This window comes from Pinus tabuliformis, chromosome Q, assembly GCF_031772625.1.
Source record: "Pinus tabuliformis cultivar Carrire ecotype Pingquan chromosome Q, CPIR1, whole genome shotgun sequence".
Classification (NCBI taxonomy): Eukaryota; Viridiplantae; Streptophyta; class Pinopsida; order Pinales; family Pinaceae; genus Pinus; species Pinus tabuliformis.
The window spans coordinates 1,370,174,654-1,370,199,388 of NC_142296.1; the positions used below are offsets into that span (position 1 = coordinate 1,370,174,654).

At 39.2% G+C, this 24,735-nt stretch overlaps 1 protein-coding gene across 1 annotated transcript in view; it reads left to right on the forward strand.

The window, feature by feature from the left end:
* Positions 1-9,531: 9,531 nt before the first annotated feature.
* Positions 9,532-24,735, forward strand: part of LOC149225007 (uncharacterized) — a 241,761-nt gene continuing 226,557 nt past the window's right edge. The window contains exon 1 of the mRNA XM_089386405.1: positions 9,532-9,766. Coding sequence (XP_089242531.1) covers positions 9,726-9,766 — 41 coding nt within the window. The 5' untranslated portion in view covers positions 9,532-9,725. The remainder of the gene's footprint in view (positions 9,767-24,735) is intronic.

Below are 24,735 nucleotides of genomic sequence, written 5' to 3' on the forward strand. Positions count from 1 at the left end.
CATTACCTCATTATTATACACTAACACATATCAATTGAAGGGTGGACCAAGGAACTGTTACTTCTCCTTAGGGCCTAGAAACAACTAATAGGGTTGACCATTAGCCACCCCTACTAAGGGAGGAAACACTTTTGTGAGAACTTGATCCTGAATTTGGAAAGGGATCTTTGTTTGAAGTACTAATATGCACATAACATTCAAGTTTGGTTCACTTGGATGCATTATTGATCTTAGTTTTTGAAGGATGGTTGCTTTCACTATAATCTGTGTTATGTCCTGTTAGGTGGTTCAACAGATAAGGCCTTGGGCACCCACTTCATAGGCACCCAGGCCCTTTAAAGAAGTACATTGGCCTAAGCAAGTGTAGCATTGAGATATCATATGCTCTTGATAGCACTGACAAATAACACATGTCTCAGAGTACCTCGAGGACCCAGAATGTTGGTCAAATTTGGCTTAGTTTTGAGGATTCTTCATAATGATACTACTGGACCCAATATGCCCCTGGGATGGCATTGAAAAAAACTAATGGGAAGGAGTTGATTTAGAGTCCAAATGAGGATAGTCTCACATTGAGAGACTACGGAGGGCTTGTTGCACCAAAGGAAGTCCCATTCTTGGAAAGGAGACCCCATTTAATGGTTGGAGACCCATGGAGACCACTTGATGGCACCCTAGCTACATCTTGGGACCCCACAAAAGATATTGAGGTGGATTTGAGGACCAACCCTCAACTTTTAGATCATCCAGGAATCTACACATTCTTTGACACCTCATCACCCTTAGACATGGCATTTGGAGCATTAATTGTGGATGACATCAATACTCAAGAGGATATGACTCACACATGTGGGCAAATTAGGTTAATTTTATTGTAAGCTATTGGGTTTGCCTTTAACCCAAGGTCATTTAAAATCAAACTTGTTTTTAGGGGCTTTGTAGGCTAAAATTAGGAGATATAATCCTCATGTAAATTGAGGATAGGCTCATTTAATTTCTCATAATCACTTGTGACATAATTTTAGCCTCTTAGATATTTTGATCTTCTTGGATTCTTGTGGAGATGTGACTATAGGGAGTATTTTGCTACTTGGAGCTATTTCTTTGGCATTGGAGATGTTATTTTGGATCAATAAAGGATTGTTCATGCATTGTATTGTAAGTAAGCCTTGTATTTGAAAAAACTTTGTTTTTATGTCTAATGTATGGAATGAATTGTTATATAGGGTTTTTCTATTGTGACATTTATTATTGAATATCAATTGTATATAATCTAGATAGTTATATTGCATGCATTACTCATGTATGAAATGTGAATGGCAATTCCCATGGTGAATCTTTAAACTAGCTCTCCCAAGTGACCTTGATCCCTCACAAAAGTAATAGCTAGGGTTTTGAGCTAGGGCTTCAAAATTTAACCAAGATTTAGCCAATTTTTTAATCCCATAGACTCCATATTCCCAAGGATTAGGCACTGGCCTTGTCACTTAGCTGATCACTCACAAATTCAACCCTAAACCTCATTTTCACTCTACTTTTCTAATTTTTAGCCTTCTTAAGGTCACACCACTAATTAGGGCTAGGGCACAAGTTGACCTAGAGTGGGAATTTTGGTTTGTGGAAGGATTCAACATTGGAAGGAGCCTTGATTTCCTCAAAATCAACTCCATTTATTGGCCAATATACCCATTTTAAGGTTGAATTCTCTTGCCCTAGGTAGATTTAGCCCTAGGAAACCCTAGTTTTCCCTAGGCTTCAACTTGGGGGCTTGTTGAAGGTTTCTTGGTCCATTTGATAACTAATATTCATGATTAGGAAATCTTTTATTAGCCTCTTGATTATAGGTTAATCCATTTGGCTTGCTATCTCTTCAACCCTAGATCATTTATGCCCTAGATAGGCCTTATTAGAAGATGTGAAATACCTTTCCTAGCTTGTTGAGTCATGTCCTTAAGAAGATTTGTCCTCTATAAGCCTCTCTCATCATCTTGATCTTTGTATTTGATATATCATTAGGTGACCTATCAAAGGGAAGCCTCCCAATGGTAAAAGTCCACAAAGAGTATGAGGTAGTGGCTGTGGTGACAGTGGACCACATATCATTGTTGTCCCTTGGTCTAGTTTTTGCCATGTAGGTTAACCCCTTACAAATTCTGTTAGATTTTGAGGCAACAAGACACAAGATGTTGTTTTACACTTAGAGACCTTTCCATCAATGCAAGAATCATGTCAATTGGAGGTTGTATGCAAACATTATGCCTCTCGTAAGTTGATCTACCATGTTTGACCACCTTGATTCGAGAGGATGCCATGTCAGCCCATATTACTCATGCAAAAAGGGCTATCCATGGTGGAATATGAAGATGATGGTAGAAGGGTCAATGTTGTAGCTATGGTTGAGAGTTGAAGGAGTAAAACCTGACCCGTAGTTGGCTATCAAACTGTGTTAAAACTAGATGACTAGGAGGAGAAGGGGTTCCATTCTATTTGATTTTATCTTGTTCCACAATAGAGAAGAGCAACTAGGAGTGGGAATTAGAGAGCATAATAGAGGGGGTTAGTGTTCTAGAGTAGCCTAACAGGCCATAGGTATCAGTTAACTACATACAGATAAACTTCTCCTTTGTACTTGCATTATTTCCATACCAAAAAAGAGGGCAAAGTAACTTCACCTTCTAGTTGGGTTCCCTCCCATAAGGATTTTCTAGAGCAAATATTTTTGTTCATTGTGGATGGTGCATGATTGCATTTGGTGCTCTATTTTTTGCATGTAATCTATTTCATGCATAAGCATAAAAGAAATGATTAAAAGATATGGAATCTAAAGGAATTTAACCCTCAGTATAGATTTCATTTTTTTAATCATAACTATTGTGATGAACTATCTAGTGGAATATCCACAACAATTTACAAATCAACTTGACAATTATTGAAGCCACTTTGCAAACCTAAAGTGCAAGAAACTCAAAAAATATTTTATGACACACTTAATAAACTAATGAGTTTCCATCCCCAATAGTATGTATGGGTAAATTTTCAAAGGTGATTTGATTGATGTGAATGGGAGAGAGCATCAAAGTGATCAAAGAGAGAGTTTCATTACCATACAACAAAGACACCCTTGTATGGTATCCTATATTTCCAAGAACTTACAAGGTAGGCCATCTATGCAAGGGGATTCACTATTCTTAATAGAATCAAGGGCATCAAAGTGTTCATCCTTAGAAAGCCCCCCATCTAGCTTATCCTTGTTATTAAAGGTAAACTTCCTAGGAATAACATCACAACACACTCATTTAGTGCCAATAACTATGTTGGAAAGTGGATATGGAGAGCAAATGTTTTGAAAATGTCACCCATACATCTCTCTTATGCCAAGGGGAAGGTTCCAACTTTGGTTGACTAATGCTCTAAGTTTAAGGTGCTCAAGATGTAAGGTATCTATCTTAAATATAGATGAAGGACAAAAGTCATCTTGTTGGCCTATATAAATCGTAGTTTGGATGATTAAATGTTCTGAACATATAATATCCATCAAAACATCAACTAAATGGAGTTTCCAAGAGAACCCATTGTCAATAAAATCCATCCAACCTCACATGGACCTTATCTATACCCTACCTAAAGTTGCACTAGGTGCACCACCCCGCATCTTCATCTTACGACAATGGTTAAATATCTAAGTAGTAGCCTTACATAGGGTCCATGCTTGTTCTTTCACCAAAGAGGTGGTATTGCCAACACCACCATCCTTGTCCCCCATCCACCCAACCATGTTAAAGTCATTATTGATGATCCATTTTACATTAAGAGATGATGAATCTATCTAGTTCCAAATGGTACTTCTATCAAAGCTAGAGTTAGAAACATAGACTGATCTCGGGACCTTGTCCTAAAAAAAAACATTACCCACAAACATTTGTTGGAAAGGTTTGTGGCCACTTAAAAAAAAAACTATATACAAAATGTGAGATGGTCAAAACCACACGACGAAACCCTTGACTATGGTTTGAAGCTCAATATGGGCCTTTCCTATAGTAACTCATCCAACATATCAACTCAAAATCAATGGAATTGGTCTTCCCCAAAATATACACATTGGTTTTGGATTTCTAGGAAATATCTATATTAAATAGTTTACAATGTGGGATAGTCAGCCCTTTTACATTCCAAGATACAAGAGAGAGCTTCATTTAGGGATTAGCATGACACTCGAACTATTGTCATTGTTACTTTAACGTAATAAACCAAGGTGTACAAATGTCGCTTTGAAGATCTCATAGTTGTGCCCATATATGATTTAGGATGTGAAGAAGGACTAGTGTCCCAAGCTACCAATCTCCTTAAGGAGGTGACCTAGGTGTCTTCTTTTTATTGGTCTTCATCTTCCACCCTTCATTAACTTCCATAGCCCTTGAAACAACACTCTACAACTGAACATCTATAGAATATTTTGAGGAAGGTAACTTTGTGTTATAAACATTTGAAGAAGGCAAAGGCTCTCCTTTGCAAAAGTTGCTTCTAACTGGGAACTTGGGGATTAAGTGAAGTGGGATGAGGGAATGATACTTGAGTTCGCCTTAGGAGCTTGCTTCCCTTTAGGCTATTTTTGTTTGGGCTTTCAAATAGGGAAAGAAAAACTGAGGAGATCTCGGGCATGGTAAGCAAAGTGGGCATTGGGAAAATTTATATTTTGAACCTTTTGCAACAAACTCCATCAAGGTGAGGATTGAGATGAATGGGGGGAGCTTCCACTTTAGATATACCCTCTAAGGACATGTAGGTTAGTTTAGAAGGAGTTTAAATGACCATCCAAAACCAACACTTTATGAAAATGATGAGTAAACAAATCCAAAAACATCGCAAATTAGAACAAAGCCCTGTAAACTCAATCTAAAGTTAGTAACATGCCTACAATCTATCATCATGATTAAAATTGAATCACTAGGATTGCTCATATGCCAATGAGCTTTAATGTTCAAAGTGCTATATTGCAGTGTATTCCATGTCACCATAATTGTGTTGCATAAAAGGCAATGATACTTGGATTCAAGGCCTCAATACGAGTTTAAGGAAAACCCTTTAGTCTCCCAGTAAACAATACCCCGTTATTAAATCCATCCTCATTAGGCATTTTTCAAAGAAAAAAGAGAATACCTCCCTTACACTAGAGATTACAATGACAATATTCATTCTCCTTATTATGGCTCATACAAAACTAAAAATCTCCATGAAGATATAATAAGTTCACTTGAGATGCATCTTGGTTGTTGGTTGGGCGCTTGGCTACATTCTTAGAAGCATTTTGAGGCAACTCTAAATGTGCTAGCTTTGAGTTTGTAGGTGGGTATACACCGCCATTGGGATTTTGAGGTTGGATCTGAACATTTTGTTATTCTATATTTCCAGGGATAGGTTGTGCATGAGAGGATTCATCTATACATTATGCAATGTTAAGCATGGCATATTAGGAGGCAAATATGTTGATTTTCATTGCGTGCACAATAGTTGATGCTAGATCATGATCTATAAAAAAACACATAAACAATCTGATTCAAGAGATCCGCCATAACCATAGGTATGTCAACATCCTCAACAAATACCGATCCAAACTTAGGAATATGTTGTCAACTTGAAATGTTATTTGATAGTTGTGAGTGATCATTAAAGAATATGAGTGTGAGCCAATTTCCCATTAAATGATCCAACTTGAGCTCCTTATGGTCATCAACAACCAATAAAATGTGATCGCAAATTAGACTCATGCCACAAAATTTACTTCTCATCATATGCATTTATTACTCATATAATGCATACCTTAATTAAATATGATCTCACTAACTTGAAAAGATCTTCTAGATAAATTTCTATAAAAGTGATCACAAGAAAGACTCCATCTCTTGCTACCTTAAAGTCACCATCATTATTACTCTTAAACAACAATTAAGTCACCATTACAATGCCCTCCTCCACTTTTAAGCGTTTTCTTCTCTATCAATTAAATATGATCTCACTAACTTGAAAAGATCTTATAGATAGATTTCTATCAAAGTGATCACAAGAAAGACTCCATCTCTTGCTATCTTAAAGTCACCATCATTATTACTCTCAAACAACAATTAAGTCACCATTACAATGCCCTCCTCCACTTTTAAGCGTTTTCTTCTCTATCAATTAAATATGATCTCATTAACTTGAAAAGATCTTATAGATAAATTTCTATAAAAATGATCACGAGAAAGACTCCATCTCCTGCTACCTTAAAGTCACCATCATTATTACTCTCAAACAACAATTAAGTCACCATTACAATGCCCTCCTCCACTTTTAAGCGTTTTCTTCTCTATCACACCCATTTATTTCAATATAATTTTTAATTAAAACCCCATAAATATCAATAAATAACCTTTTCCAAAAGGGTGGCCTGCCTTCATTGCGTAAGCAACACACAATGGTTAAATATCTAAGTAGTAGCCTTACATAGGGTCCATGCTTGTTCTTTCACCAAAGAGGTGGTATTGCCAACACCACCATCCTTGTCCCCCATCCACCCCACCATGTTAAAGTCATTATTGATGATCCATTTTGCATTAAGAGATGATGAATATATCTAGTTCCAAATGGTACTTCTGTCAAAGCTAGAGTTAGAAGCATAGACTGATCTTGGGACCTTGTCCTAAAAAAAAAACATTACCCACAAACATTTGTTGGAAAGGTTTGTGGCCACTTAAAAAAAAAACTATATAAAAAATGTGAGATGGTCAAAACCACACGAAGAAACCCTTGACTATAGTTTGAAGCTCAATATGGGCCTTTCCTATAGTAACTCATCCAACATATCAACTCAAAATCAATGGACTTGGTCTTCCCCAAAATATACACATTGGTTTTGGATTTCTAGGAAATATCTATATTAAATAGTTTACAATGTGGGATAGTCAGCCCTTTTACATTCCAAGATACAAGAGAGAGCTTCATTTAGGGATTAGCATGACACTCGAACTATTGTCATTGTTACTTTAACGTAATCAACCAAGGTGTACAAATGTCACTTTGAAGATCTCATAGTTGTGCCCATATATGATTTAGGATGTGAAGAAGGACTAGTGTCCCAAGCTACCAATCTCCTTAAGGAGGTGACCTAGGTTTCTTCTTTTTATTGGTCTTCATCTTCCACCCTTCATTAACTTCCATAGCCCTTGAAACAACACTCTACAACTAAACATCTATAGAAGATTTTGAGGAAGGTTACTTTTTGTTATAAACATTTGAAGAAGACAAAGGCTCTCCTTTGCAAAAGCTGCTTCTAACTGGGAACTTGGGGATTAAGTGAAGTGGGATGAGGGAATGATACTCGAGTCCGCCTTAGGAGCTTGCTTCCCTTTAGGCTATTTTTGTTTGGGCTTTCAAATAGGGAAAGAAAGAATGAGGAGATCTTGGGCATGGTAAACAAAGTGGGCATTGGGAAAATTTATATTTCGAACCTTTTGCAACAAACTCCATCAAGGTAAGGATTGAGATGAATGGGGGGAGCTTCCACTTTAGATATACCCTCTAAGGACATGTAGGTTAGTTTAGAAGGAGTTTCAATGACCATTTAAAACCAACACTTTATGAAAATGATGAGTAAACAAATCCAAAAACAATCACAAATTAGAACAAAGCCCTGTAAACTCAATCTAAAGTTAGTAACGTGCCTACAATCTATCATCATGATTAAAATTGAATCACTAGAATTGCTCATATGCCAATGAGCTTTAATGTTCAAAGTGCTATACTGCAGTGTATTCCATGTCACTATAATTGTGTTGCATAAAAGGCAATGATACTTGGATTCAAGGCCTCAATACGAGTTTAAGGAAAACCCTTTAGTCTCCCAGTAAACAATACCCCGTTATTAAATCCATCCTCATTAGGCATTTTTCAAAGGAAAAAGAGAATACCTCCCTTACGCTAGAGATTACAATGACAATATTCATTCTCCTTATTATGGCTCATACAAAACTAAAAATCTCCATGAAGATATAATAAGTTCACTTGAGATGCATCTTGGTTGTTGGTTGGGCGCTTGGCTACATTCTTAGAAGCATTTTGAGGCAACTCTAAATGTGCTAGCTTTGAGTTTGTAGGTGGGTATACACCGCCATTGGGATTTTGAGGTTGGATCTGAACATTTTGTTATTCTATATTTCCAGGGATAGGTTGTGCATGAGAGGATTCATCTATACATTATGCAATGTTAAGCATGGCATATTAGGAGGCAAATATGTTGATTTTCATTGCGTGCACAATAGTTGATGCTAGATCATGATCTATAAAAAAACACATAAACAATCTGATTCAAGAGATCCGCCATAACCATAGGTATGTCAACATCCTCAACAAATACCGATCCAAACTTAGGAATATGTTGTCAACTTGAAATGTTATTTGATAGTTGTGAGTGATCATTAAAGAATATGAGCGTGAGCCAATTTCCCATTAAATGATCCAACTATGAGCTCCTTATGGTCATCAACAACCAATAAAATGTGATCACAAATTAGACTCATGCCACAAAATTTACTTCTCATCATATGCATTTATTACTCATATAATGCATACCTTAATTAAATATGACCTCACTAACTTGAAAAGATCTTGTAGATAAATTTCTATAAAAGTGATCACAAGAAAGACTCCATCTCTTGCTACCTTAAAGTCACCATCATTATTACTCTTAAACAACAATTAAGTCACCATTACAATGCCCTCCTCCACTTTTAAGCGTTTTCTTCTCTATCAATTAAATATGATCTCACTAACTTGAAAAGATCTTATAGATAGATTTCTATCAAAGTGATCACAAGAAAGACTCCATCTCTTGCTATCTTAAAGTCACCATCATTATTTCTCGCAAACAACAATTAAGTCACCATTACAATACCCTCCTCCACTTTTAAGCGTTTTCTTCTCTATCAATTAAATATGATCTCACTAACTTGAAAAGATCTTATAGATAAATTTCTATAAAAATGATCATGAGAAAGACTCCATATCTTGCTACCTTAAAGTCACCATCATTATTACTCTCAAACAACAATTAAGTCACCATTACAATGCCCTCCTCCACTTTTAAGCGTTTTCTTCTCTATCACACCCATTTATTTCAATAGAATTTTTAATTAAAACCCCATAAATATCAATAAATAACCTTTTCCAAAAGGGTGGCCTGCCTTCATTGCGTAAGCAACACATAAAGGATATATTATTCCTTATCTTTAAGGGTGAACCATTCCAGAAATGACTTGGAAAAATATTATTTTGATTTTTTATTTTTTTTTCCCTACAGACAACTTAATCTCAAGGACGGTGAGCGATATCTTTTTCATTACTACAGGTGGTCGAGACGGGGGACATGGCCATCCTGATGACCATAAAAGGTTGCCCATTATTTGGACTTGGTCGGTGCAATAGGACCCTCCATTTTGTTTCAATTACGTGGTCAGCTCATGTTACAAAATACTCGCTATTCCGTCGGTTGGATAAAGGAAGGATAGGTGCCACCGTGCCAGGCTCTTATATAAAATTCTATAAAATTCGTACCCACTCAACATGTACATTCTGTTTCGCAAATTCATAAATTTGAAAGAGAAACGAAAAAGGACCTCTCACCTACACAATCTACCCTTCTTGGTATTCCGCTGGCCATCAGCGATCAAAGGAAATTCTGAGAGTGTGTTGCGATGCAGAGGATCGTGGACAGCGCGCTTGGCGTTGCGCAAGAGTAAGTTTATACTATTGAAATTCTGTAAATTAATTAGTCATTGTAATGGCCTCTACCCAATTAGCCTCCAGGCTTTGCACGATGGGATTCTAACCTTCGCTTTAGAGGGGCTATAAAATTCATCCAAATAAGGTCCAGGCTAAGCCACAGGCATGAAATGAAATAGGTTCTGCAGAGTCTTTATTATTGCAGGAATCTGCGCTGTGTTATTGTGATCAAGCAATGCATAAGGGTTTTGGCACACATTTTAGGGCTAGTCTTTTTCTTTTGGTTAATTGAACTTTCAATATGATTCCCACGTGCCATTTTCGTCGTAGTGATCGCTTAAAGAATGCCTAACAGTCACCGTAACATACTGGAGCTGGTTTGTTAGTCATCATATGCCAGGAAAATAACCATAGCATCAATTAGCATTGGATACAATGAATGTAACCGCCATGATTTTTATTCCTAGTGACCCAAAGCCTACCATCTTTTGTTCCAACTTGTGGTTTTCCGAGCTTGTCAAAGGACAGAGTATGTAAGCAGCTAGACCACGATGATCGAAAATTCATGGGTGCCCAGTGTGGACCATAATTACCATATCAGAGATAATTCTGATTTGTATTCAGTACGGTTCAGGAAAAAATCATATTAAAAAAAATCTTAGTTGAAATAAATGGGGGTGTATATATCACAGTATTACGAAAAATATTCCAAATTATTCAAATATATATATATATATATATTTGTTTGTTTGTTTGTTTGTTCTAAAAAATGATAGCTCTGTCATGTATAGTGCCGAATGTATTCTATCGCATTTTGCATTTCAAATGCCTATGATAGTTTGTATTGCAACTTTGAAGGGAAAATTGCATTTTTAATTGGGATGATGGTGCTTGCATGTTTTCCGTATGAATCCAATCCGTATTTAGGGGAAATCTGGCCTAATCGAATTCCTTGTCGAATTGCTGTTTGAAAGACCTGATCTGGCCTAATGCTGCTACTATGGTGTGGACCTCCCAAGCCAAAGAGAGAATGTGGGTGCCAAATAAGCGTGCAGCGTCATCCGTTCAAGATCATGTTCATTATTTAGGCTTAGGAATTCATCTCCAAATCAGAAATATTGGAAGTGTATAATTCTCTTTTTTGTGGAGATTAGTCATGCAAGCACCAGATAAGAGCATGAACAACATGCCAAACTAAACATGAAGAGCTTGCCTACCAACTTTGTCACACGATATCTTCTATGCGAAGCCCTTATAAGGTCCAAACCTCTCTTGTCACGCGACAACAAATTTAAGATTCCAAAGTCATCTGGGCAAGCTTAGGTCTTGGACAGGAATTAGATTAGAAATATGATAGAAGATGAACGCCAGCCTTGTTGCCTGCATTGAATGGTGAGGAGGGTGCAGAGTAGTTCCTTGTGTGGGTAGATTGCTGAGATCAAGGAAGGCTGTTAAGATACCTGCCACAATTTTCAGGGCAGCATAAACTTCTAAGTTCTAGGTGATTGTATGCACCTAGAAATCATAGAAAATTGCTCAGGGAGTAATTTATTCCCTCTGTGAAGTACTAGAAGGCTCTGAACTTTGGCATGCAAGTCGTTTTTTGAAGTATCATAATAGTTTTCAGGATACATTGCTTTCCTAAAAAGCATCTTAGTTGTTCCTAGGAAAACATTCTGCCTTAGATAGACCATTACAAACTTGGAACATTGGGTCCTTTAGGAAATAGTTGTAGAACTGTGAAATTTTTTATCAAAAGGTGCATGAAGTCTAGTTAAAATGAGCTTCATAAAAGTCTTCTTAGTACCTTTTTGTACGAAAATAAGTAGAATATTAAAATCTGAGTAGCTTTCCTGTAAATTTGTTTGCCCATGCATATGCTTTCATGACATGTGCTGGAGGACAGTTTTGCATTTGTAATTGGTGGATTCATATGATGCTTGTTTGGTGCCTCTCAATCTTCTATACAAAGATATGATGTCTCCAGAACAACATACAGAAGCATCATTACAAAAAGTGCCAAATTCAAATTCTATTGACCTAGCATAGTACTTGTGTTTTAGGGATTAAATAAATGACTTAAGATATTAGTTAAGTCGCATGTCCTTTTTAGTTACATAATGGTGGTTGCCACTTACCTATGTCTCTCTAAGAAGAGAATTTGTTTATCAGATTATTACATTGAATAATATCACGTCTCTCTTCTCTCTCTAGAATGTTTATGTGTGTAAAATCTTTATACCAATATTCCACCAAGTTTCCAGGATGGGGGAGCATTGGAGTGAAGAGATGCACAGTTCGAAATACTATTTCACAGCATTAGTTAATCTTTAATTATTATTATCATTTTACTTTTGATAATGATAAACAATAATCAACAGTAGACAACACCATACAACAATGTAGAAAGATATAGACAATAGACACAAGGTTTTTAGGTGGAAAACACTTGCTGGGTTAAAAACCACTAAACGCTTTTAGTAATTGTCTTCTCCTCCTTTTAAAAAAAAGTAATTACATCAAGTTTTTAGCTGCAACTGAAGGAGGCTCCAACCCCCTAATTCACAGGCTACAACCTGTAGGATGCTAGTAAGCCCTAATAACCTGCCACAACCAGAAGGACGCCCCAATGCCCTATAAGTCAGGCCACAACCTAACAAGTGCCTCAACACTCTGTTTACCAGCTGCTGTCGAAAGGATGCTTCGTCCCCCTTTAGTTTATCAGCCCCAACTGAAAGGACGCCACAACACCATGTGCAGGCTACGACCTACCCTGGCACCACCTTGCCGCCCTGAAGTGTTATCAGGCTCCAACCTGAAGGTGACTCTAATCACCTGCCTTGCACCACCCTACCACCTTGAAGAGATGGTGGACCACGTTTCACAATTTTCAAACAGGGTCCCTCTATGCTTTGAATCAATATAATAAAGTTGAATAGAAGATACTGTTGCCCTGCATCCACTGTACAAAACTGCTCAAACTGACCATTGCTCAAATTGACAACTGCATACCACTTCTCAAATTGACCACTAGCCACTGCACTGCTTAACTGATTATTGCATACACTGTCACTGTACTGTACTGCTCATGAATGAATAAGCATCAAGAGCTCCTAAGCAGACAACCACATCACTGAACCAAAAACTCTGTACTGCTGCAACTGCTAAACTCAAATGTCTGATAATGGCATACTCCAAGATGCCTCAGGTCATCCCTATGACCTGCTTGCAACGCTCTCAAGTTCTGCCCAAAGAGAGCTACCAGTTTATGTGTAATCACTGCTGCTCAGATGGTCAATACAGTACACCTTTTGGGTCATTATCACAAGAAATGCCTAGGTTATCATAGTCATAAGTTTATGTTATGTCAGGTCACTAAAGTCAAAGTGTCAACTTCACTATGTCATGTTCTAGGTATCAAGTCAAGGTGTAATGATAGGCAATCAAGCAATCCAATTCACTGCTGAGGAATCCCTCACTCATTAACTAAAGTCACTATCAAGTTAGAGTACTATAGTTCTTCTAAGAGTCATGTATCACTATCATATAGTGTTACATGTCAAAGTTCATCAGTTTGTCAAATTAAGGTCAAAAAATCAACTCATTAGCATGTTAACATGTAAGTCATTACTACTGCTGTCATATGCTGCTTCAAGACTTGTAGTGTTAAGTTGTTTCAAATGGGAGGCCGCACTATTCTGAAGCTCTAGGAAGGCCAAGAGAATATCAATCACAAGCATCAAGTTTTCAAATCCACCACACTATGCCACTGTATTGTAATGTTCTCGAACTGAGTCCATTCAGGGATGAATTTATCTTCTTCGTTGTCTCTAGAACTCACTTTAAATTGTCAAGATAAATAAGATCAAGCCATTATGCTTAGAACCATAGAGTTGAAATTGTCTTAAGGCAGGCATTACTGCACATACACAAGCAAGCTGAGACCAATGCTTCTGGACTGATCTTACAGGTTGAAAATTCAGAGATTTACCCTAACCAGATAATGTATTGGTCAACTAAGACTGCCACATGAATTTGCCCTCAAATGATACTTAATTCAGAATGTAATTTCTGCCAGGAATATCATTAAGTTTCTGCTATTATTGTCTCACAATCTTAACCAACCATGAACAATAATACTTCTGCTACTATGTAGGTCGGCTTCTCTTCATTCAACAGTCACACAAATGAGTATATGTATTGAGGATACCCTGACTAGAAACACATCACTGCAATCTATGAGATTAGGTTGAAATTAGTCTTCTGAGGAAACCCTTGGTCGAAATTGCCACAAATATGTACCATTAAGTGCCAAAAGTTGTACAACAAAGGTCAATAACAAAGCCGCTGCTCAACAGTGATTAATGACAATCTTTAAACAGCCCACGGTCTTCATCAAGAGGAGACTAAACCAGACTCCTTCACATGGTCCGTAACAAATTTGTATGCATTAGACTTGTAGCTCTAAGAAGATCGAAACACTCCACAAAATAGACTATATGTTGCTTTTTGATCTGAACATCTCTTTAGATCATTTTGCAGCTTGCCTTAAAAGTTAATAAGGATACATAACCTTTGATCTCTACTTGCAATCAGTCACTTTAATGAATCCCCCAAGTCCAAAGGAAAAATAACTAAATAGAACAAAACCAAGACCTAACAAAGAGCTGAAATACTAATGCTCAACACATACAGAACTTACCTTAGAGGACCAAGCTTCAGGCCTTATGGAGAGGCTGAGTTGATGTAGACTAGCCTTGACGGGTTGAAGTGATGATGTCAGTAGAGTTTCCCAAAACAAAATTGAAACCAGGTTTTTGCAATTTCACTGCCTCAAAGATCACAACTAGGCCGAATATTTTGGAGCATATGTTGATTTGGAATAAGGTAATGTGTCATTTTATAGGCTAGGGAGGGGTGTCTTTAGAGATAGACATTGAGGATAGGAGGGCTTCTAAGTGTTAGACATTGGAGGGCTTGATAAGTAAGAAGGGCCGCAAGCCTTGAGGGATTGATAAGGTCTTGAGTGATTGATAAGGTTATTATTATCATGTTTTTGTTATTTTAAGACACTAAGAGACACTCCCTAAATTACTCTTCCTAAATTAATGTTATGTCAAAAATCAATAAGCACCCTTTAATAATTAATAAATGATAGTAACTAACCCTTAAGAACCTTATTTAAAATTTGAAATCAATGTTGGGTTAGTGCATATTGTCCTACCATGGTTGTGAAGTCAATGATTGGGTTATTGTCTTTGGTTCTTGAAGTTATTCAACTTATACACAATGAGGTTGCGGCCATAATGATTGTCATATATTGACAATTGTAGGTGAATTAAGGTGTCATGTGATTACCTTTGGGGTTTTAGCCCACAAACTAGGGTCACAAACTTCAAATGTGAATATCTCTCAAACCAGGAGGCCACTCTGGGCATACCACATACCACCGAAAACATATTCCTGGGGAGAATCAAGTGATGTGGATCTCCAAGTCAAACTTAATGATTTGATGTTTCAAAAATATTAATTTTAGGTATGTTCTTTGCTTAGAGCAATTTATTTCAATTTTCATAGTTAGCTCAATATCTTTTCCAGATTAGCAATCACTTCAGCATTAAAGTAAACTGCAGATAGAACATAAACATAAATCGCAGAAGACAAGCCAAGACAAGAGTACACAAGATGTGGCGCTAGCTAGGCACAAACCCCAATGTGGGGAAACCCTTGATCAATTCTTCTTATATGTTCTTCAATAGTTCAGCATAGAGAGAGAGAGAGAGAGAGAGAGAGATAGTGCGTTTACAATAGAAGTCAACACTTTGACTTATCTAGATAAGAGCGTAGATCATCTCTAAGAAGATGATACATGAGATCAGTGGAAGACGTGCTGCTTCAACTGATTCTCCAAGGTGACTCCTTCACTATCATTGTGCATGAATCTCATCACTATGCTGCACCCATCATCACTATGTTGCATCTCATCATGCTTCACCAATCATGACTGTACCATGTACTCGCTGCACCAAGCATCATTGCTGTCCCAAGTACTATTGTTGCACCTAGCTGCACCATGTACTTGCTGCACCTTGCTGTCGCTGCTATCCCATTGTGCCACTGCTGCACAATGTCATTGTTGTCCCATCATAGTTCTATCCCAACATGCTGCTGTCCTTTGCCACTGCTGCCTAGATATATAGGTGTAGTTGCTGTCCCTAACAGTCATGCTATACCTTGCTGCTGCCCCCTTAGCCTTGCCATACCTGCTATTGTCCCATGTGTCTTAGCAACACCATGTAGCCCATCTGCCCCATTTATTAGCATTGCTGTCCTGGGCATGTTTGATTCCTCAAACTCTCATGCTGTCCCTGTTTTGAGGGTCACCTACAACCCACCTTTTCAGCCGTATTAGGCCTGCATCTTAGAGCACCATAGGTTAGCGTTAGGGCTGCCTTTAGATAGTGTCTAGGGCTGCCCTTTAGATAGTGTTTAGGGCTGCCCTTTAGACAACGTTTAGGGTTGCTCTTAGACTGCGTTTAGGGTTGCCTTTTGGACAGCGTTAAGGCCTCCCTTAGACTGCGTCTAGGGTTGCCTTTTGACAACGTATAGGGCTGCTCTTAGACTGCGTTTGGGACTGCCTTTTGGACAACGTTAGGGCCTCTTGTTGTTGTGATAAGATTCCTCCAAGACTGCGGCTAGGGCATGCTTCCTTGATAGCATTTTTGACTTCTTCTTTGACAACGTCTAGGGCTAGGGCATTTCCTCTAGGGCAGCTCCCTTAGTCTTCTTTCCTCCAACGTTTAGGGCTTCCACTCCTAGATTTCTCTTCCACTAAAACCCAAGACAAGTGGAGAGAAATCAAGATAGAAGTGTGTGTGAGAAATGACTCTCAAGTCATCTCCTTTTATACTAAAATGTTGAGCACATGTGGGGTTTATTTGGTTGCTGACGGACCTTGACGAATTGTCTAATAACACAAATGAATTCATAACTCCATGAATACTTATCGGAATTGGATGATCTTTAGATCAATCCTACACTTCTCGATGAGAGGGATCCAAGAAAAATATCAGCTGCCATGAATAAGATGACCCACATGGAGTTTGGCCCTAGTTGCTAATTTTAACAAAAAACCCTTGACAAAGTCGAGGTACATCCTCGGTCTAGGGAACCCAAACCCTAGGACTTGGTTTTTTAACAATCCAAAAGTGGAGCCGCCAACTTGATGTAATCCAGATAATTATAGGAAACGTTCATTAACTGTTTGACATCAATGATTGGTGTTTCAGTCAAGTTCAAATACAGTCAAACCCTAGGGTTGACATTAATGACGACACCGTCCAACAATACACATGGGGATGCATAGAAGCACCCCCAAATTTTGGGGAAATTTAATGGGGACGGGTAGACATTGGGTATCGAGCATAGGGGTCCCATTTATATTTAATAATGATAAAATCCCAACAATAACAATTCATCCAATGCAAATTCATCATTGTTCGATGTAAATACTAAATAAAAAATAGTAAAATAGTACTAAATTCAAATTCGTAAATGATATAAACATGATTAAGATTAAGATAAAATAATGAAATACATTGATTCATAAACCATAAATGAAATAGAAATAATATGATATTGATACATTGATTTAAATTCATCTTTCTAGAATCTAAGTAGTGGTTAAAAAAATAGTAGATACTACAATTTATTTATTTTTTAAACCTTTTCCCCATTACATGGGAGGATGCCCAAAAAATCCTTTCCTTGGAGGATCACTCAGAAGAATCTGTTTTGTGGGGGGAGGTCTAGAAGTCCCTCTTGTGGGGGTGATGCCGAAAAGTACCCTTTTTCTTGGGAGAAGTCCATAAGTCCCCCTTTTTTGGGGGGATGCCTAGAAGTATCCCTTTTGGGGAAATGCATCCCCCACACTAGAGAAAGGTTTACCCTTAGGGAACATTTTTTGGGGGATGCCCAAAACTCCCCCTTTTGGGGAAACATGTCCCCCATACCAGGGAAATATTTCCCCTTGTGTTTCCCCACATTCCCCTAATAGGGAGATGTGGGGAAATGTTTCCCTAAGCATCCCCCATCTCGGGAGCATGAGAAACGTGGGGGCACATCTCCCACCCAGGGGTACGTACCCCTTGCAACACCACTTTATACAGTATTAGAGCTAAACACATTGTTAGTATAAAGAAGATGTAGAGCTTGGCAACAAGGCATTTGAGGAGTCATGGTGAGGATTGAAGCATTGTAGTCACCTCAATGTGGCCAGGTATTGGGATAAAGAGCTGGTAGAATTTGTTGAGAATTACAGCTCAAATAGGAATTTCTGCATAGGTTTAGTGTGAATGAGTGATAAGTAGTTTGAAATATATTAAAAAAGTATTTCTATTTTTAGAAAACTAATTATATTGTAATTCACTACAGTAAAAAAAATGAAGATCTTACATTTAACAATTGAGTCTTAAGTTGTGTAATATTCCTAATGGAAAAATTAACAGTAATATCCGAACACGTGCTAAGAACAACATGCAAAATATGAAATCAAAGTACCCAATCTAGAACACCAGTAAATAGAAGCAAAAAATTTGAGCCATTTTATTAATATGGGAAAAATTTGAGTACAAGTGTGAGAACAATGGAACCTGGGCTTGCTATGCAAGCTATGTAATCCCAGGTGATACAACTCTGATCCATAGGAAATACTGGCCCAAATTGGTACTACGCACTACCCAAAAAACTATTGCTACTATTGCGAGGATGGGATTGAAGATTCTGCTATGAAGAATGCTTGGATCACCCTTAAATTGTAGCCACAAACTCCCCTCCAAACACCCAGAAATACCTAAAATAGGTTTGGCCCAACTCCAAGCCAAAACTAAACCCACAAAGTGATGCAAATTTATCAACTATCCAGCAATACACCTTGCTATAGGAATGAGGATTTTAGGCCCAAATATCGCCCAGAAAATTATGTGAAATTCGCTGGAGACTCCTCTCAATAAACCCACAAAAATCCAGAAAGGGTTTGGGCTGAATCCATTGACCCCTGATGACCCCCAACAAGTGTGAATTGTCTAATATGACCAAAAAACTCCTCGCAGTATTAATAATACTGAATTATGCCCAAATCCACCATGGAAAATTTCTATCGACTTTGGCCAAATTCTCCATTGAGAAATACCTCCTATTTCCCGCCCTTTTCTCTCCCATATCCACTTCTCTAAATCATTGCCCAACACTTGGTCGATAGCTTTTGTGCCTCTGTCAAAGGTAGGAAAATCGACCTAGGTAATAGCCTCCAATCCAACTTGACAAATCACTATCCAAACTTCGGTGTAATAATAATATAATTCCTTGCAAAACTTGAAGCCTCTAACCCACACTTGCTTCCACAATTTGCTCCACGAAAATACCTCTGCGCCCAAGAAATGCACACTGATGAGCAAACTCCTGTGATGAAGTCCAATGGAAACTCTGAATTAAGCTCCCCAAATTGCCTCATTAGTGAGACACTCAAATTTATCTGAAATGAGAGTGGAATTCCCACTCAGAAATTCCTTGTGCTGAACAACACAGGTTATCTTGGCTAAGCAGCTCAAGAGAACTAGAGTCGAATTGTAAAATGACCAAAGATGCCCTAAGCGAGGCCCTCAAGACCTATTTATAATTTATCGACCTCTTCTCCCCTTATGGTCCCCACTTTCTCTCTCTCTCCCCTAATTCACGCTTCTTTCTCTTTTCTCTCTTTTCCAAGAGTGTGAGTTCCCTCTTTGGGTCGAATTTCTCTTTCTTGTGGGCCCCACATTACACTACAACTGCAATTTCCCCCTTTTCTCCTAAATCCCAAAGTTGGAAATGTAATGTTCCAAATTAGAAAAATTAGCGTTATGCAAAGTGAACAATAAAAATAACACCATAAAATTAAATCAGACCATCAGATCATAAAATTGGCAACAAAACTGCGCTGTCTACTCATTTTCAGGGAAAATTTTAAGAACCCCCCCTAAATTTATAAAAATAATAAATGGGTGAATCTCCATGGTATATAGGAAAAATGGAAGGCGATTTTATCAATAATATAATATGTATATATAATTTTTTGGCGAATCTCTCACCAGGCATGGCGAATATTTTACTCAATTATAAAATCTTGTAAGATCTTGGCGAGTCTTTCACTAAATAATAGAACTTTGTAAAGTCCTAGTGAATCTTAGCATAGGCTACATGCTGGTTTAATTCCCCTGTTTAAATAGGCTACATTCCACGTGAATACCATGGGTCAATACCATGTGCCATTTTGGTGAATAACATGGGTCAATACCATGTGCCATTTTTTTTTTTATTAATTCTAATATTAGGGTTAATAATGGTTTTTTGCATGGTATTAATAACGATCTAGTCCATGGTATTTGTCCCATAGTATTTTGGCCATAGGTTTCACCTCAATATAACCCATTTTTTGAGTGTTCGTAAATATAAGGTCACTTATGGAGTAAATATAAAAAAATGTTTTATTTGTTTACCATACCTCTCGTTTATTTATATTTTTATTAATTTACCATACCTCTTTTACAAATATGGTATTTGGCCCATAAGATTCACTTAAATAAAACCTCTTTCTTGAGCCTTCATAAATAGAACGAGGGTTATGGACTAAATATAAAAAGAGGTTTTATTTATTTACGATACGTCTAGTTTATTTATATTTTTATTTATTTACCATACCTTTTGAGTAAGTATAAAAAGACATTTTATTTATTTACCATACCTCCACTTTACTTATATTTTTATTTGTTTACACCCTTACATGTATATAAGGTGACTAATGGAGTAAATATAAAAAATGTTTTATTTATTTACCATACCTCTCATTTATTTATATTTTTATTAATTTACCATACCTCTTTTATAAATATGGTATTTGGCCCATAGGATTCACTTAAGTAAAACCTATTTTTGAAAATGGGCGAATGGATTCACTTAAATAAAACCTATTCTTGAAAATGGGCGAATGGAAGGTTGTAAGTCCTAATTTCAAGGGCTAAATTTACCTTTTTTACCCTCTCCCTTAAAATAAGGTGGGCTATTTGAGGTGATTTGTAAAAATGTACTATGATACAAAATATTCGCCCACTAAAAATTTAAAACCCCTTAATTTCGCCAAAGGGCGAACATTCGCCCCTAAAATTATCCTTGCTCATTTTATTAAATGGGAAGAGGTGTACAACAAGGTGCTGGAATGTATGCGCCTGGGCTTGCTCTAGGCAAGCTAGAAAAAGCCCAAAATGAACAATGGAACACCCGCCTCAAATTTGCTAGTAATCTGGCCCAAGAGCTGCGCAATTACTGCCTAGAAAGGTGTTGCTGCCTGAAATGATATGCTGTTAGAGCTTTCCCCGTTGGTTAGAAAATTCTGGGAAATTAATCCCATCCTCTACGCAAGAAACCCAGAATAACCCATGAAGGAATTGGCCAAATGTTGACCTTGGAATTTTGGCACAAATTCCCCTAGCTCCTTTAGCTGCTAGCTAATTTGGGACCCCTGTTTGAACCCTCAGATCTGCCCAAAAAATTCTATAAAATTAGGAGCGTACTCCTTGCCAAAAACCTAGAAGGGGTTTCCCTTGGTTCGAACCTTCAAAAATTGACCCTTCATAGCTTGGCCCTCTCCAAATACGAATTCTGTTGCTGTGATTGATCCTGTCAATCTATGCACTCCCAACTCCATCAATCCTCCTCAAATGGCCCTCTAAATGATCTCCCAGCTCCCCAACTCCAAATCCCCTGGATAATGTTGACCCAACAAATCTTACTCCAATGGCTGCGTAGTCCTTGTGTTGCTGTTACTCTCCTTGTTTTGCGCAACTGTTACTCTCCTTGCTCTGCGCTGTTGCTACTCTCCTTACTGCTATTTTCTTGCTGCTGTAACTCGGCCCTCCTATTGCTCCTTTCCCTGCGGCTGTAACTTGGCCTCCTTGCTGTTACTTCCCATGCTGCTGGAATTCGACTACAGTTGTTGTAACTCGTCTCCCTGTTGCTGTTGCGAACAGAGATGAACAAGAACTCCCTCCTAGTGCTGACACTCGAAGTCCACGGAAGTAAGGGTTGAGATCTTCGCTCGAAGACACTCGTGTGCTAAACAACACAATAACTCGGCTAAGCAGCTTAAGCAACTAAGATTGAGTTCAATATCTCAAAAGATGATGAGATGAGGAAAGATTCCTTCCTTATATAGATTTCGTGTAACACTTTTCCCTCCATTTTCCCTCCATTGTGGGTTCCTCACTCGTCCATCGATTCCCCTCCATGCAAATAGAACTAGGGAATGCGTATTCTCCTAGTGTGGGTGGCCCCCACATATAACTTAACCACCGAAATAACTTCTACTAAGTCTAGCGTCCTGATAAAATCGAATGGGCCTCATCACCTCCAAAATTGGCCTCAAATGTAGAGATTAATCCTGTTTCAAAATAATTTAGGAAGGGACATTATAGTCCTCCCCTCCCAAATGTTGCTTGTCCCCAAGCAACTTCAATGTTGGATGCTCACGTATGTGCTCGCCCTCCCAAGTAGCATCCTCATCCGGCAAGCTCCTCTAATGCACCAAAAATCACTTGTCCTCAAGCAATGCCTGAACAAGCATCCTCTCTAACTGCTGCTCTCCATTGTCACTGCAAAATGTGCCAGGGTCCCAGATGTGCCACTGAAGCGTCCCTGACCTTAGCACTATCCTGATATGAAAGAATCTTTCAATACTCGGATCCCAGGCAATCCGGTCCAACATGAAGCTCCCCTCACTCCACTCACTATCCTGCCCGTTACAAGTACCAGAAATCCCCTGCTCCATTAGTGTCTCGCTAAAGCCCAATGGAAGATCTGTATGATCTCCCCCTCTAGTAGCCAACTCATCCCTAAAGGTTATTGAGTTGTGATGCCCTAGTTCCCTGCTAGTCCCAGAGTGGTGTCACCATGTTGACGTTGCGCTACTCTGACTATGACATACTTCCCATCGTGCACAAACAATATCCTCCTCTCCTGGAACTTGGTGGTGGAATACTAATAGAGGCGAGACACATCCTGCCTCGACATCTCCATGATGCCAAAGTCTACCCATCTAAATTTAACTCCGAACCGGTGCAGCCACAAAGAAAGCCTGCCTCGATGTCTGATGAAGGCCACTGTGTACCCCCATGTGCCAATCCCAGAGTGAACTAGACCACTCTCTTCCATGACTCCGACCATCACGAGATAGAGTGATCTATCAATCAACTGAATCCCTGCATCCCTTAGTTGGACCTATCACAACATAGATCTGACAACTACAGGAATCCATCCATGCCTCATCTCTTGTCCTTGCATGTGATCAATATATAGGCTCCATATATTGTGGGCTAATCTGATGCATGCTAATCTGCCCTATCCCTACCATTGTGTAGTACCGATGATTACTGGAAGCCACGTGTGCCAAATAGATACCCCCTTAATGCAACCAAAAGATGGGTATTCGATACTCGTAATCGACTCAGGGTATGTGGATCCCTCTTGTCCCTGCCAACCATCTCCCCTGGGTCTACCATCCACCCTCTCGATAATGTGCCAATATAAGGTCTGGAGCCCGGACACATATTGGTAAACTACCTCAACCGTACTCGGTATCCTGTGCTCATGCATGGCTCGGTGATGAACGATATGCCACCCCTGCAGATGATCACCTCATCCCCCAACCTGGGGCTGTAAACTGATGCACCAACCCAATGCCATTGCAGAAAAGTCTCCCCCTACTGCGCGGAGTGTCACCAAAATATCTCGAGTGAGCTCCTCACCCCTCGCTGCTCATGCCTATAGTGCTGAAAGTCGACAGCAAAATCGACTACGCCCATGCGGGATGTAGAAGAGGGTCAGGCGTATGGGTCCTTGCGGATACCATCAAGTATCACTCATCTGTGTCCCTGTCGATCCTGGGTGAACTACGCCCAAAGGTATGTTCGGTGTTTCTGTCCAAAGGTCTCCTTGGAGGCAACACTCCAAGACCTCGCTGTGTAGCACTATACACCCTTACATACCACCAATCATCCCAGTACTCTTGGACATGCCACTGTACACCGCGGCCTACCCTTGTACACTGTTGGATACCCTCGGCTACAACTATGCCATCTTGTATCGTCTTGTGTCCTGCCTGTGTCACTGTACCTGTCACTCCCTGCATGTACTCAATGTGATGTGAGGCACTCCCACTCCACAACACAGTCCATCATACTATGACGCACCCCCATGCATCTTCATGCCCATCTGCAGACCACTGCTTCACGCTAGATGCTCCTACCCATCCCTGAATGAGATGGCCTAAAGCTGTGTCCATATGCGTCGCCCCGCATCCAACCAATATCATCAGCTCCATTGTCGCATCACCATGCTCTCCGATGAGGGGACCTCCCCTCCAAGTCCTTCGTAAGGGACCCAAGAGGTGAATCTCCCCAGGTGTCAGCAACTATGCCACCATTGCTTTGCTCCTCTGTGTCCCACACAAATGCGAAGAATCCCCAGCTCCATACAAGGCATCGTCTGGTGGCCTACCAATGCCACCTCCTCCGACAAACTCCTGCCAGAGTATGCTGATCACCCAGTGATCTCGTGTACAAATGCCATACCAAGACAACCAAAAGAGTCTGTCCATAAACTGGTTGGCCACTGGTGCTGACTGAGACTCCCCTAGTGAATGTGCATGCTCAACTGCTAGGTCAACTGTACCATCCAGGTTGTAGTCAACTGGCATACCTGGGAAATGATAGGTAGTCCCACCGGGAACCCAATGCCAGTCTGCGCTGCCGGTATCCCCAGTGCCTGGAAGCTCCTGCTGAGCTACACCCAAGTCCACCACCATCTCCATAGCCCACTCCACAGGGTACCAACTCAGAATCTCTCGCCATCCAACCCCAAGAGGGATCGAATGCACGAACTCCTGCACATAGAAAA